Source organism: Budorcas taxicolor, chromosome 3, assembly GCF_023091745.1.
Source record: "Budorcas taxicolor isolate Tak-1 chromosome 3, Takin1.1, whole genome shotgun sequence".
Lineage (NCBI taxonomy): Eukaryota > Metazoa > Chordata > Mammalia > Artiodactyla > Bovidae > Budorcas > Budorcas taxicolor.
This window is the reverse complement of record NC_068912.1, coordinates 54517419-54533587: the sequence shown is the minus strand read 5'-3', so window position 1 is coordinate 54533587 and position 16169 is coordinate 54517419. Positions and strand designations below refer to the sequence as shown.

The window sequence follows — 16169 nt, the reverse complement described above, 5'->3', positions numbered from 1 at the left end:
TAGAACACCTCTGATATCTCCAAATTGGATGTAAATGTATCCCAATTACACAATTAAAAGTCTCTCTAGAGTCAATATGCATGATTTCAAACACAGGTTCTAGTAAGGTATCATACTAGTCATTTATATTATATTTAATCATAAATTCAATTCTTCTATGGTTAAATACTACCTTCACATTTCATTTCATCTTTGCAAACTTTAAGCCTCAATGAAAATGCATCTTATGACATCAAGTTTAGTGGCAATTATTTGACATCTTGAAGTTGCTCATTCACTCGTTCTTAACAGATAGAAACTGGTTAGGAAATTATGGTCCTTAGAGAATATTACATGGTAGTGGTTCTTCCTGTTTCTTCTTGAGGTATAGAATCTCAACATGAAGTTTCATGCTCTCCTTTTGGAATCCCTCCTGGAGAAGTCGTTCCTGTTCCTAAAAGGGAAAGTGGAGACTGAACACACACAACTTAAAACATTTCCCACATTTACTAAATTATACCTATATTAATCCCTCATGGGTTATGAAACTTCTTGTTGAAATCTTTTCCTCCTTTAATTTTCATTATATCCCTCTTTCTTGAGTCTACTATCAAAATTTTTCTGGGATTTATTTAGCTTCAGAAATATTCTTCTCTTATGGTTTCTAAAATATTAGTGACACCTAGAATTAAATTTTTACCTCCTTCAACCTGAAACAACAGTCTTTAAAGAAAAACTGTCCTTTTCTATCTCAGCTCTATATCACATGAACTCCCAAATATATATCTAAGAAGGCAAGGAAGATGAAGGGACACCATAGGAAGGTTACTACAAAATTCAGAATCACAAGAGGTGTTTGATCAGGGAATTTAGTACGAGTCGCCAAATTTTGGAGCAGAGATAACAGAAATAAGTTGAGAGAAAGCCTACACTGGTCCATGCTCTGTTACAGGGTAGACATCCCTACTCAGCATAGAGTTGGAGAACAGCCCAGAGATCAGGAAGAAACTAGCAGCCTGGGTATGTGGTTCATGGTACGACATGGAATCTCCTGGTGGCTCAGATGGTAGAGAATCTGCCTGAAATGCAGGAGACCTGAGTTGGGAAGATACCCTGGAGAAGGAAACGGCAACCACTCCAGTATTTTTGTCTGGAAAATCCCATGGACAGAGGATTCTGGTAGGCTACAGTCCATGGGGTCACAAAGGGGTCGGGCACCACTTAACAACTAAACAACAAGATAGACTTCAATTATCAGAGATGGTTAGGAGTAGAAGCAGTAAGGAAATGAAATGTCTACTAGTGTTTGGGCTAGAACAGTCCTTAAACAGATATAATGCTCTAACTTCTCAGAACTTTTGATTCAGCACAGTGGAAGATAGAATGGAGATGCTACAATTGAATACCTGAAGTTTAAGGGCTAAAACCCTCTCGTGGTCTGCTATTAACTGGGGCCTCTCCTTTTCCATCTTCTCAGTCAGTTGCTTCACATGTTCCTGATAACTCGCTTCTTTTTCTTGCATCATCTGTTCATTCTTCTTTTGCATTTCCTCTAACATTTTGTTTGCAGCTTCGGCAGCTTCAGACTTCATGCGTTCCACTTAAGAAGAAAAATAAGCAGAGAAATATGAGAATCTTAATTTATTTTTATAGCTTTATTTCTGCTTTCACCCTTTTCACTTGTTTGCTTATCTCATGAGGAAAGCCTCTTGTGTTTATTTTTGCACTGAACAATCAGAATCTGACTGCCAAAGCAGGAGATGTGAGTTTGAAACCTTGGTGGAAATCCCCTGGAGGAGGACGTGGCAACCCACTCTAGTGTTCTTGCCTGGAAAATCCCATGGGCAGAGGAGGCTGGCAGGCTACAGTCCACAGGGTTGCAAGAGAGTTGGACACAAATTAGCAACTAAACAACAAGAATAAATCAGAAGACAGATTAACATAAATATTGGTTAAGTAAAGAATCCTTTAAAAATATGAAATATACTTGCTATTTTTTGCACTGTAGTAATATTTCAGGTGGACCAATGTGGCTAACATTAACATTTCTGGGGCTTTCTAACTATCTAGAGTGTTTTCACGGAGAAGGCAATGGCACCTCACTCCAGTACTCTTACCTGGAAAATCCCGTGGACAGAGGAGCCTGGTAGGCTGCAGTCCATGGGGTCTCAAAAAGTCAGACACGACTGAGCGACTTCACTTTCACATTTCACTTTCATACATTGGAGAAGGACATGGCAACCAACTCCAGTGTTCTTGCCTGGAGAATCCCAGGTACTGGGGAGCCTGGTGGGCTGCTGTCTATGGGTTGCACAAGTAGGACACGACTGAAGCGACTTAGCAGCAGCAGAGTGTTTTCAGCTATTCTTACCTTCAATCTCTTTTTCCTTTTCTGTCAGCGACTGATCAGTCTGTAGAAGTGCATCAGCCACACCCTCTTTGGAATCCAAATATTTCCTCAGTGTCTCTCCTGCCTATTGATGCAGACCAAGTTAGAATTAGGAAATAGAGCTTATGGGTTAAAGGAAAACCTAGCAGTACATGTTTCAATTCAATTTCATTTTACCCACTTTAGAATTTATTAATGAATACTATTTCAAACTGGCTTAAAACCCAACTCTAGATCCACCCTCAAACTTGCTTCATTCTCAGTCACCCCAGTGTTAGAAATGTAATCAGTAAAGCTGATCTTCTAATTGTATGGATTACAAACCTTATGGCTGTTCTTTACATCAGCTAATGGTATTTACTTTGGATTCAAACTAAAACCAGCAACAGCCCATCAGTTGTAACCTATTTCTCCCAAACACACTGGTCCAGGATAGTATCTCTTCTTGCCTGGACCATGGTATTTGCTTCATAATTGGTCTCCCTACTGCCTTCTACTCTTGCTCCCCTACAGTCTGATTTCCTGAGAGCAGCTAGCATCGTATCACTTTAAGAAAGATCACTTCACTCTGATGCGCCAAATCCTCTGCTGATTTTCCAGCTCTTCTCAAGTAAAACTGAAACTACTCTCAGGGCCCTCCAGGATACTACCTGGTTAGCCTCTGGCCTTGAGCATCTCTCTGACCTCACCTCCTGCCACCTCTTTCGTTGCTTATTGCTCTCTTGCCACATTTGTTGGACATAAACCATTTCATCCTTCTAGGATTTTCTGTTGTTTGAAGTTATCTTCTTCTAGATGTTCACTTGGCTTACTTCCTGACTTCCCTGAAGACTGTTGAAACAGCACCTCACCAGAGAGGCCCTCTCTAAAATCCTACATATAAAATAGGACCATGTTCCCTTCCTCTCCTAGGCCTGCACCCTACTTTATTTTTCTTCAGGGCTATTTTTGTTGCTGGGATAGCAGCTTCTAGAGTCACACTAATATGTTTCTCCCCTTTGTTCTTAGTAATAGAACCTATTTTTTTTCCCCATCAGGGCACATCATGGGCCATGATAAAACACTGCATTTTTTTAGTCAATCTCCCTGGTAGCTGGAGGTGGCCATATGATTAAAATTTGGCTAATACCACGTATGCAATGGTGTTATATTGGGCTTTTTGCAGATCACCTTAAAGAGAGTTGACCCAGAGACCTTTCACTCTTCTGTTTCCCTCCTTTCTTCCTATCCGTAATACAGAAGGAATGGGTGAAACTCCAACAGCCATCTTACACCATGAATTGACCTTGAAGATGGAGGATGGATGCTAAGGTGATGGAGCACAACAGGAGAGTCTGGAAACAGCATGATTGTGGAATTGTCATAGCAGCCTGGACCCCTCTGCCTTACTTCTTGTATATAAGAGAGAAAGAAACTTTTGTGTTTTTAAGACACTCTTGTTTTGTTTTTCAATAATATGTGCCCAAACCTAATTCTAACTGATATAACCTGAGTATACTGGCACAGAAGCATACTTATGAGCCCAGAGTTTCCTATTAGTGTGTCCATTTCAGCTGTACCGCTTACTACCTGTACATCTTGGGTGAGTTATTTTACTTCCCTCAGTTTTCTTATTTATAAAATGAGGACATTGATATCATGTACTTCACAGTGTTCTAGTGAGGATAGCATGAGTTAAGCCCATTTGTTTCCTAACACAAAATAAGGTGTATATGTGAACTGTTATTATTATTAGATTTGCTGTAAGCTATACTTTGTTGATTGCTGATGAATACTTTGAAAGAACTTGCTTGTTTTTAAACTGCACTAATCCCAGTTACCAGAGAAGGCAATGGCACCCCACTCCAGTACTCTTGCCTGGAAAATCCCATTGACAGAGGAGCCTGATAGGCTGCAGTTCATGGGGTCGCAAACAGTCGGACACAATTGAGTGACTTCACTTTCACTTTTCACTTTCATGCACTGGAGAAGGAAATGGCAACCCACTCCAGTGTTCTTGCCTGGAGAATCCCAGGGACGGGGGAGCCTGGTGGACTGCTTTCTATGGGGTCGCACAGAGTCGGACACGACTGAAGTGACTTAGCAGCAGCAGCAGCAGCAGCAATCCCAGTTATAAACATATTGTTAGGCCTGAGTAGAATTGTTGGATGATAGAATGACTAAATTATTAAATAAATTCTGCAAAAGTTTTTGAGGGCTCCCATCTGTGCTTCCAAGAAGCACTACCATGGGATGAATCTGGTATTCATCTCATGATAGTTGGTCCTATTGAATAAACCAGTGAATTGTCGATGAAAGCCACAGGCACCATTGACCCATTGCATTTTTGTTGTTCCCACTGTAGTTTGAAAGAGTCATTTCAGCGAGGCCCCAGAAAAGGTGATGAGTATGTAGTTTACCTGTACCCCCTTTCTGGGGACCTGGTGGTACTTATCCTTCAGCTCATTCATCTTCTTAATAAATATATAATAACATCCTGGTTTAGAAACTGTTCCCTGCTTCACATCTTCATATAGAGGATGAAAACTGTCCTGAATTAAAGCCATGCAGTAATCTGAGGACGCTTTCATGTTCTGTTTACAAAAGTCATCTAGCTTTGCTTGTAGCTTGTCCTGTGAGGTGAAAAAGAGCACAAATGGCACCGTGAGCCAGGATGAGGATGTGAACCAATGTGGATTACTGGGAAATGATTCTCCTGCAGAGAATGTGGCACATAAATATAACACAACCCTCACCATGCTGGGAGATTCCGGAAAACTCTTAAATAGAATGCTGGTTTAAAAAATGCATCTACTTCTCTTTGTGTTTATCTGAAGCTTTTTTCCCTATAGTTTTTTAGCTTCAGAGAATGATTCTCAAAGCATAAACACTGCTCCATTTGAAACTTCTCTTTTTAAGTTCCTAATAGTTTACCACACAATTGTCCTTATGACAGGCCTGCAAGAAGTTCCTGGTTCCACCAATTTGTGACTTAGTGACCCTCAACCTTCATGAAATGAGATTTCTTTGTTGGTAAAACACAGAAAAGTGTATCTATCTCATAGATTCCCTGTCAGGATTATATGCAGCGGTACAAAGTGTTAAGCCCAGTGACTTCTCTGTAAGTGCTCAAAAGGGTCAATGATTAGTGGTATGTTCTTTAAAGTAATAGTACTTTTGCATATTTTCTCAATAAAAGGCTAATGAAGGTAATGGAGATTGTACTGCAGTTAATGTCTGCATGGAGAAAGCCTACAGAACAGCATTTTTACCTACATTCACTTATAGAAGAGAATTTGCATGTTTCTTTCAACTAGAAAGACATCCATAGCCTGCTGACTTTCACTATTTAGTTTCATCAGAACCTTTGAAAGCAGGAAGGTATGATTTGTAAAAGTCTGCCCTACAAGTTGGGGAAGGAATTGTCATCTGTCAAATGATAATTTGTCATACAACAATCCTTCCTTAATTTGGAAGAACTCAGACTTGAGTCCTCAAATAGCATGCTAATGATTGATTTCTCTTTCTTGTCGTTCTGAATATTTATTGTTGCTTTACATTAAACACAATAAGTTTTTAGGGTTTTCACAAAGAAGCAAATTCTCCTATATTATTAGCAGGGAATATGAAACCACTGTGTCTTTGACTAACTTCAAATAAAAAAATAAATTTAAATAATCTTATGTAAATACAGTGTTACAGTTTACTTGTTTGATTAAAATATGGCATCTATAGGGTAGAAATTAATAGATGAGGATATTTTTAATAACCATAGTTGGTCATAGTACCATAGTCTCCAGGACTAAGGCTAAGAACAGTCTGTTCTTTTAGTAAAGAGTGCAAATGAGTACATATAACTGAGAGCTGCTATCCTCTGGAAGGACTGCTTATAGCAAGAGAGGCGTATTCACATTGTTGTATGGAAGAAACCAATACAATATTGTAAAGCAATTATCTTCCAATTAAAAACAAAAAAGAAAAATGCTCAGATTTTTCTTCCTCTCATTAACCAAAATAGCAAACATACCCCTAATTTTTTCTGAAACACTTGGTCCACATCCTTGAAAGAGTTCTTCATGAAGACTTCAATGGCCTCTTTCTCAGTGGCCGAGTGCAGGTCTAGCAGTTCCTGGAGGGTTTCCGTGGGCAACTTCAGCTTCTGGCCCATCTGCTCGTCATAGTGGGCAATGGCCTTTTGCACCGCAGCCAAGTTCTCGATCTCAGCCAAGGCCAGGACTGCACTCTCCATGCAGGGCAGATCCCCACTGCTGATGGAATTGACATAGGTCTGCACCAGGCTCTGTAGACCTATGAAAGGGAATTTAAAAAGCAATGACTAAGAGTTGGTGAGACAGAGGAACAAGCTGTGTTAGTTTATTCCTGAGCATGCAAATTTAATCCTTCTGAGTCAACTGATCGTGCACTTTTTATGCTTTTCAAGTGTTACAAACAGTAGTTTTAAGAAATTTTAAGAAGAATTGTGATGGGATATTTTGTTACCCTCTAGGTTCAAAATAGTTTAAAGCTTCCCTTTCCTCCTTCTTCCTTCACCCAAACGAAAGCTATTGGAATAAATGGGTTAGAGTAAGGATATTTTGCAGACAAGATGGTAAGTCTTAATCTTTTCTTAGCCTTCCTGAATCTCTCTTTCTTTTTCTTAATGAGTTCCCCTTTCTTTCTCTATTCTAAGTCATATAAAGGTCAAGGAGAGATTTTAATGTGCACAAGCACATGTGTGTGTAAAGGTAAGTGTATATGTGATGCATCTCACTAGTTCTGGGTCTAGCCTAAATAAGAGAGTCTTCCTAGATATTCTTTCATCAGAGCTCCATGCAGTGTGATCAATTCATCCAAGTCTGCCAGGGAATTCTTGTTTTAACTCTGAAAGCCTTACATACTAAGAAATCCCAGCCTTGGGAAACTGGAATGGTTTGTGGCCCTACAACTACCAGTTTTTGGCTACACTAAGCTATCACCCCATACTGGTCAGATGCCATTGTTCAAAGGTCTACAAATAGCAAATCCTGGAGAGGGTGTGAAGAAAAGGGGACCCTTGTACATTGTTGGTGGGAATGTAATTTGATGCAGTCACTATGGAGAACATTATGGAGGTCTCCAAAAAAATGAAAAATAGAGTCCTCTTATGACCCTGAAATCCTAATCTTGGGCATATATACAGAGAAAACGACTATATGAAAAGATGTGTGCACACCAATAATAATAGCAGCACTATTTATAATGATCAGGACATGCATGTATGCTCAGTCACTTTAGTCATGTCTGACTCTGTGACTGTATGGATCGTAGCCCACAAGACCCCTCTGTCCATGGGATTCTCCAGACATGGAATACTGGAGTGGGTTGCCGTACCCTCCTCCAGGGCAATCTTCCTGATCCAGGGATCAAACCTAGGTCTCCCACATTGCAGGTGGATTCTTTACCACTGAGCCACCAGGGAAGCCCCACACAAGACATAGAAGCAACAAAATGTCCATCAACAGTGAATGGATAAAGAAGATATGGTACATATATACAATGGGATGTTACCCAGCCATAGAAATGAGATAATGTGATTTGCAGCAACATAAATGGGCCTAGAGATTAACATACTAAATGAAATAATCAAACAGTGAAAGACAAATATCATATGATATCACTTATATGAACATGTGCTAAGTCACTTTAGTCATGTCTGACTTTTTGTGACCCTATGGACTGTAGCCTGCCAGAGTCCTCTGTCCATGGGATTCTCTAGGCAAGAATAGTGGTGTGGGTTGCCATTTCCTCCACCAGGGGATCTTCCCAACCCAGTGGTTGAACTCAGGTCTCTTAGGTCTCCTGCATTGGCAGGAAGGAAAATCACTAGTAAATAATCCAGATCTAAACAACTTCATCCATTCTGGAAAACTATTCCTCCTCCAGATATTTCTTTTAGTAAATAACATCTGTTCAAGTAGTCGCTTAAGCTCAGAATCCTGGAGTCAGTCTTAACACTGCCATATCATTTCTTCCACATACCCACATGCCTTCCATCATCTAAACTTATGGATTTGGTATTCAAAATATGTGAGGATTCTGCTAATTTTGACAGTCTCTATTGCCACTATCTTAGCCTACATAGTCACCATTTATTATAAAATATTGCAGTACCATTCATCTTCTTGTTGCTTCATGTACATCCCTCTAGCACATTATCTAAAACATTCTGAAGGACTGTATGAAACATAAATTACATATCTTTACCTCTTTGCCTGTCATTCCTCAAGATCTTTTCACTGGGCTCAGACTTTAACCTCCTTGAAGTCACCTGCAGGTCCTTTCAGGTATGGTTCTCTGTATTTATCTGTGTTTAATCCTTAGGGTTACATAAATTGCTTAAGTACCTTTTGTTCCCATCATGTTGGAATGAGGATTATGCCCAGTGGTTGGTACTTGGCAGGCACTCCTAATCAGAGTGCCTAATCACGCATTTTTGCATTGATTAACAAGAGAATTGTGTTAAGGTGAGAAGCATAGCCTCACATACATGGAATATTTGCCTTTTCCTGACTTTGTCAATAATACACCTCTCCTGGAAGGAATTTCATAAAAATGGAGTTGAGAAGTTGGTGGAGAAGGTTACTACACCAGGGTTAGATTCTAGTTCTTTATCTTTATTCATCTGACTCATGTGAGTATTAGATAATACCAGAAATAGTTTTAGTTCATATGTAAAATTCACAATGTGACCCTTGTGGTGTGTTTTCCTTGGCATCATTAGACTCTGTATTTGTCAGAAGTAATCCTCATGCCTCCCACTTCTGTTGTCTATAATGGGCAGTAGGAAAGTCCAGGTAAGGAAAGTGAATAAGAGGGACTCACGAGGCCCATTGACTGTGATTCCGCCTGAGAGAGTCTTGGCCTTGGAATGGCTGAGGATGTAGAAGCAGAAGTCTGCAACTTGTTCTCTGAATTCAGGGTTCAAATCTTCCTCTTGTAGGTGCTCCAGGTGGCTGAGGCACCTCCTATGAGCAGGGGGATCAAAGATGAAGCACTTTTTCTCTGGGAAGAACTTTCGGATACATAACCGAGGTTCATTAAAGTTTTTAGTTTTTTTATCATTTCCTAGAGGAAAGAAAATCAGAGGTTTTACAACTTCAGGCTACTTCAAATATATACCCTTCAACTTTGTAATTTTCACAAATCCTATATAAAGAGGTAAAAATTAACTAATCATGGATCAGACCCAATAATTAAAGGGGTAGAGAAATGAAATTTCTTTCCTTCTCCAAGAAGGAAGTAACTTAAAATTAGATTGCACTGATTTATCTAAGAAACGTTTCATCTCCTCTAATAAAACAGCCAGGATAACAAAGTTATAAAATTATAATTTTCAGCATCTGCATTGAATTGGTTATTCTGATACTGTTTTCTCTTTTTCTGTTTGCCAACCATGAGTCCCAGTAACCTTGCTTTAGCTTCAGTGAATACTCCAGGTACTCGTCAGCAGTGATGGGTTGTCCATCTAGTTTCAGCTCCAGGGAGAAATCTCTCAGAGTCCACACAAAGTCTGGAAAAAAGCTCACAAAGTTGGCTGAGTCTTGGACCTCATGCTTATCAGGTGAGGATTTTGCCCTGATTTGACGTGTCAGCTCTGTCACATAGCTGGGATGCTAACATAGGAAAACTGCAGAAAAGGAGTAGCACCTTTTATGCTATACTGTTCCCCAACGCTTATCTAAACTAATTTTTCTTAATTAGCTCATTCATTCATTCCACAAACACTTACTGAGCAATTACTATAAACCAGGAATTGTCCTAGGGACAAATAACATTGTGATGAGTGAGAAAATGCTACCATCTCCATTCTAGTGAGGGCTTCCCTGGTGGCTCAGAAGGTAAAGAATCTGCCTGCATTGCAGGAGACCCAGGTATGATTCCTGGGTTAGGAAGATTCCCTGGAGAATGGAATGGCAACCCACTCCAGTATTCTTGCCTGGAGAATTCCATGGCCAGAGGAGCCTGGCTGGCTACAGTCTATGGGGTCATAAAGAGTCGGACATGACTGAGTGACTAACACACACGCATTCTGCAGAGGGGGACAGATGAAAAACAAGCAAACAAAAATATAATAAAACTGAGATATTGATAATAGTTGCCTTGAAGAAAAATGAACCTCAGCTAAACTTTAGAGAATAACTGTGTGTATCTGTGCATGGTGCTGGTTTAAGTGGTGGTTCAGGTAAATTCCTTCTGAGGTGATCATTGTGCAGAAATCTAAATGAACTGAGAGAGGCTGCCATGTACTAATGCACCGGTGAGGAAATAGCTCCTGCAAAACCTCAGAGGGGAAATCATTGAGGGTGTCTAACATACAGCAGGGAAGCCAGCGTGGCTAGGGCAGAAGTCCTGGAATAGCTAAGGTCCAGACTATGTAGGCACTGTAGGCCATAGAAAGTGTTTGAATTTTAATCTAAATTTAATGGGAAGCCACTGAGAAGCTTTAAATTGAGAGGGGAATATGACCTGATGTTTGTTTTTAAAACAAAAACTGGCAGGTGCTGTACATATGAGAGGCAAGAGAGAAGAGAAAGAGAAGGTTAGGCAGTTAAGAAGATAACCCGGAGGCAAGAAGATGGAAGCTTAAACTGAATATACCATTGAAGAAGTGGTGGGAATTAGCCAGCCTGGGCAAATACCTATGACAGGGGAGCTGACCAGACTGTGTGCAATAGTTTGTAAGAAATAAAGAAAGGAATTGTCTAGGATGAATACTAAGCTTTTGATCCAATAATCTCTATGAGTGCTATGGAAATTTACTGTGATGTTGAAGGGGTGTTTTTGGTCAAAAATTTAAGACGTTTCCAGAGATAATTCCACACATGTATGGACACCTTGTCTTTGACAAAGGAAGCAAAAATATACAATGGAGAAAAAAGTCTCTTCAAGTGCTGGGAAAACTGTTCAACTACATGTAAAAAAATGAAACTAGAACACTTTCTAACACCATACACAAAAATAAACTTGAAATGGAAAAAGATATAAGTGTAAGAACAGAAACTATAAAACTCTGTAGAGGAAACTATAAACTATAAACTCATGGAGGAAAATATAGGAAGAACACTCAATGACATAAATCATAGCAAGATCCTCTATGACTCACCTTCCAGAGTAATGGAAATAAAACCAAAAATCAACAAATGGGACTTATTTAAACTTAAAAGCTTTTGCACAACGAAGGAAACTATAAGCAAGGTGAAAAGACAGCCTTCAGAATGGGAGAAAATAATAGCAAATGAAACAACTGACAAAGATTTAATCTCCAAAATATTCAAGAAGCTCATGCAGCTCAATACCAAAAAAGCAAACAATCCAGTCAAAAAGTAGGCAAAAGAATTGAACAGAGGTTTCTCCAAAGAAGACATACAGATGGTTAAGAAACACATGAAAAGATGCTCAACATCACTCATTATTAGACAAATGCAAATCAAAACCACAATGAGGTATCATCTCATGCCAGTTAGAATGGCCTTCATCAAAATGCCCACAACAAATAAGAGGGTGTGGAGAAAAGGGAACCATATTACACTGTTGGTGGGAATGCAAACTGGGACAGCCACTATGGAGAGCAGTGTGGAGTTTCCTTAAAAAACTGGAAATAGAAGTGCCATACGACCCAGCGATCTCACTGCTGGGCATACACCCCAAAGAAACCCAGATTGAAAGAGAAACATGTACCCCAATGTTCATTGCAGCTCTATTTACAATAACTAGGATACGGAAGCAACCTAGATGTTCATTGGCAGATGAATGGATAAGAAGTTGTGGTACATATACTCAATGGAATATTACTCAGCTATAAAAAGAAACACATTTGAGTCAGTTCTAATTAGGTGAATAAAACAAGAGCCTATTATACAGAGTGAAGTAGTCAGAAAGAGAAACACAAATACTGTATATTAATGCATATATATGGAATGTAGAAAGATGGTAATGATGATCCTATATGGAGGGCAGCAAAAGAGAAACAGATGTAAAGAACAGACTTTTGGAGTGTGTGGGAGAAGGCCAGGGTGGGATGATTTGAGAGAATAGCATTGAAACATGTATATTGCCATAGGTAAAATAGATGGCCAGTGCAATTTGATGCATGAAGCAGGACAACCAAATCCGGTGCTCTGGGATAACCCAAGGGGTGGGGTGGGGAGGGAAGAGGGAAGGGAGGTTCAGGATAGGGGGACACATGTGTAACCATGGCTGATTAATGTCAATGTATGGCAAAAACCGTCACAACATTGTAAAGTAATTATCCTCCAATTAAAATATATTAATTTTTAAAAAAAGATCCCCCATATATTTCTACTTTAATAGTGTCAGAAGCATGATAATATTCAATTCATTACAGTCACTTAAATATTTAAGACTTTTGTGTTGTTTTTGCATGTCAAGTTTGAGATGTTTCTTACACATCTAAATGGAGACTTGTAATCAACTAGATACACAGTTTTGTACCTGAGAGTGGTGGTCATGATTGCTTATACAAATGTTATGGTAACTGACATAAAGGTGCTAGTGAAAGTCCAAGGGTGGATGAGATTCCCTAGGGACTAAAACAAGAATAGAAGCTCAAGAATCAAAGAACTACCACACTTAAAGGCCAAGAAGAAGCTGAATGAGAACATGAATTTTAGAGGATACTGAGGGTTTGGCAATGGATATTTGTAAGGGGAGGTGATCAAATATGACTGCAGTTTTGTCCCCTGAGGTGGACCCAGGCAACTGAAGTATGCTCACCCTCTTCTCTGTCTTTGGAATGTGCACTGCACTTGCCTTCTCCATGCTGGAAGCTGCACGAGGCCACAGCCTCCTTGAGATAGTAATGTGGTGCTAGGACCATCTGGACTGTGTACCCACCAGGTTCAATTTAGGCATCTATGCTGCTGCTGCTGCTAAGTCACTTCAGTCATGTCCAACTCCATGCAACCCCATAGAAGGCAGCCCACCAGGCTCCCCCGTCCCTGGGATTCGCTACGCAAGAACACTGGAGTGGGTTGCCATTTCCTTCTCCAGTGCATGAAAGTGAATCCCGTTAGGCATCTATAGAGACCTTTAAAATTTGGCAGGTGGGTGTGGAAATCTGTTAGTCGTCCAGTCACCTAAGAAAGCATACCTAAGTAAATTCCCTTGCTTATTAAACCTGCCACCTGCCAATCTCAAGTGATCTGCCATCCTCTTTTGTCTCTCCTTACTGTCTGGGTGAGCTTCCCAGGTGCTACCAGTGGTAAAGAACCCTCCTGATAATGCAGAAGTCTTAAGAGATATGGGTTTGATCCCTGGGCTAGTAAAATCCTCGGGAGAAGGGCATGGCAATCCACTCCAGAATTATTGCCTGGAGAATCCCTTCGACCAACGAGCCTGGTGGACTACAGTCCATAGGGTCACAGACAATCAGACACGACTGAATCAACTTAGCACACCCACGCATACATGCTATCTAGGGACTGGGGTCAGCTTCAGATTACACACAGAAAGCTCCTGAGGAGATTGTGACCCAAAAATATTAACTCGGATGAAAGGCACACAGAACCTTGTGCAGCTAAGTGTCTGAGGATGATGTGTGAAAAGAAAGGCTTGGGCTTCGCGTGGTGATTGAGGTAAACAGGGATGGTGAGCATAAGCATAATGGGATTCATTAAGAAGGGGACTCCTGAATTCTTCTGCAGTGGACCACCACTGTAACTGGTGATAAAATGAAGCTGTTCTTTTCTAGATTTCATGTTGTCTAGTCCACAAAAAGGATACTGAAGTTGGTCCATGGCCTGTTGATTGATGATTCCCATGCTGTTGTATACAAAGGTGCTGCTCAGGAGAACCACCAGGGCAAAGATCCAGGAGTCATTCTGGTTGTCTCCCTAGAAGTCATTGGAGAAGCCACGCCAAGTAACTAAGAGCACATGAGTCCAGTTCAGATGGACAGACTCTGACCCAGCTGTCTCTATTTGGAAACACATTAACCATTTCCCTATGCAAAGTTTTATCCATCTGTACATAATTTTAAAAACATAAAATCAATGGTGTAGTGAAAGTTAAATAAGACTTTATCTAACTGCACATGAGAGTGTAAAGCAAATAAGCACTTGATCAGGTAATAGAATTGAAACCTCTCTCCTGAACTGAGATTATGATCTTCTATTCCCATGACATGTCCTGATGAAGCACCTTTTAAACAGTAGTTAAAATGTACCCCTTTGACAAGAGTTTCCTAAGACTTCTAAGAGTAGTAATGTATGATCCTTTATGGACAAAGCTGTTGTTATCAGGTCTTATACTGTGCTTTTCTCACTAATTGTATAGCTGTGGATAATACTATTTCCACCATCTTTCTGGATTCCCACTCTGACAAGTCAGACATGTTTATAAATTTTCTACTTAGATTTAGATGTACCTTCAGTAGCTTTATTAGAATGTTTTTCCACAATATGAAAGGAAAATGACTTAACAAATCATTAGTCATTATTTTATGGGTCACAAAAATATCAGTGGGCCTTACTGACCACTCTCAATGCTTATATGTGTGGCCAAGATATGCAACAATTCACATAAAGCTCACTTTGGATTGCTTCAAATTGCATTTGAGGTCAAATCTTGAGCACAAACAAGTAAATAAATTAATTAATTAAAGAAAATAAAAGAGGAATATAATACATTAATAGTATATATTTGAAGCACAATTCAAAGGGTGGGAAGTGATAGTGCAAGAAGGGCTACTGATTTGACATAAACAGGATTAGAAGATTTATTTCTTTACCTTCTCCACATCCCCCAGGCCCTCGGTATCAAGCAGAACCAGAGTATGGTCTGGCTTCTTGGGATGAGGCACACACCACATCCAGATGCCCTTCGTGTGAGACTGCACCGTGGAGCCCAGAGAGAAGCCTGCAAGGGAGCATGGGGAAAAGAGAGGGTGGATTTTTAATAGCAGGTGGATTGGATCTGGAAATTGAGACATTAGGTAATAAAGTCAAGATTTAAAGAAATAAATGAAAGTATAATCAATATTGATCTTAATTATGAGAAAAAGAGAATTTAGAACATTCAGTACAAACTGAAATTTTTGTATTACCTTAGAGATCACTATAAGCTTGATGTTAATCCACATACGTTTTAGTAAATGTTTTATTGTTTATTATTATCTAGTTTTATTTATAATTACTGTACTCCTTTCAGAAAGACACGTTTATACTTTAAAGAGGAAGTTAAGGCAAAGTGGGAAGAAAGAGTCGACTCTTATCCTCCAGCACAGAATGAATGTTAGAAGCCCATCACTAAAATGAAAATTAGCTTTCAATATCCCTCCCAGGCCTCTCACTTCCTCTCCTCACATCACCATGCTGCACGCTGGGAGTGTGGGTGGACAGAAGGGACTTGGCTGGACTCTGCCCATGTCACTCACCCTTTTTCTTCCCGGCCAGCTTGTTCATCAGGTAGGACTTGCCTGTGCGGTAGGGGCCCACGATAGCCACCACCACAACAGGCTGCCTGATGGCAGACAGGATCTTCAAAGCTTCTGGATTAGCCAGCAGTTGCCCATTGGTGTTCTCAATGAGGCACTTTGGGGCTGGCATGTGGATCTCTGAGGCCATGTCCAGGGTGTTCCCTGATCTTCAAGGGAAAAGATGGCATGGAAACGAACATTTCGTCAGTGAGCTGAGTGAGAACTTTACAGTTAGAACCAAAATTTGGTTTTCTCCTTGAGCTTTTTTCCTTGTGTTTGAAAAAGCCCAATGGTCCCTTTAAGCTTGTCCTATAGACTAGCCCACAGGTTCCCTTTAAAAATAACTTT

General features: G+C 40.1%; 1 protein-coding gene across 1 annotated transcript; it reads right to left on the bottom strand.

The window, feature by feature from the left end:
• Positions 1-319: 319 nt before the first annotated feature.
• On the bottom strand, positions 320-15969 carry LOC128044412 (guanylate-binding protein 2-like). The gene is made up of 10 exons (XM_052636598.1): positions 15780-15969; positions 15135-15262; positions 14129-14238; positions 9795-9991; positions 9209-9451; positions 6375-6655; positions 4768-4980; positions 2351-2453; positions 1386-1579; positions 320-433 (listed from the first exon to the last, which is right to left on the bottom strand). Exons 1-10 carry the CDS (start codon positions 15967-15969, stop codon positions 320-322), a joined length of 1773 nt encoding a protein of 590 aa, XP_052492558.1.
• Between the last annotated feature and the right edge of the window lie 200 nt (positions 15970-16169).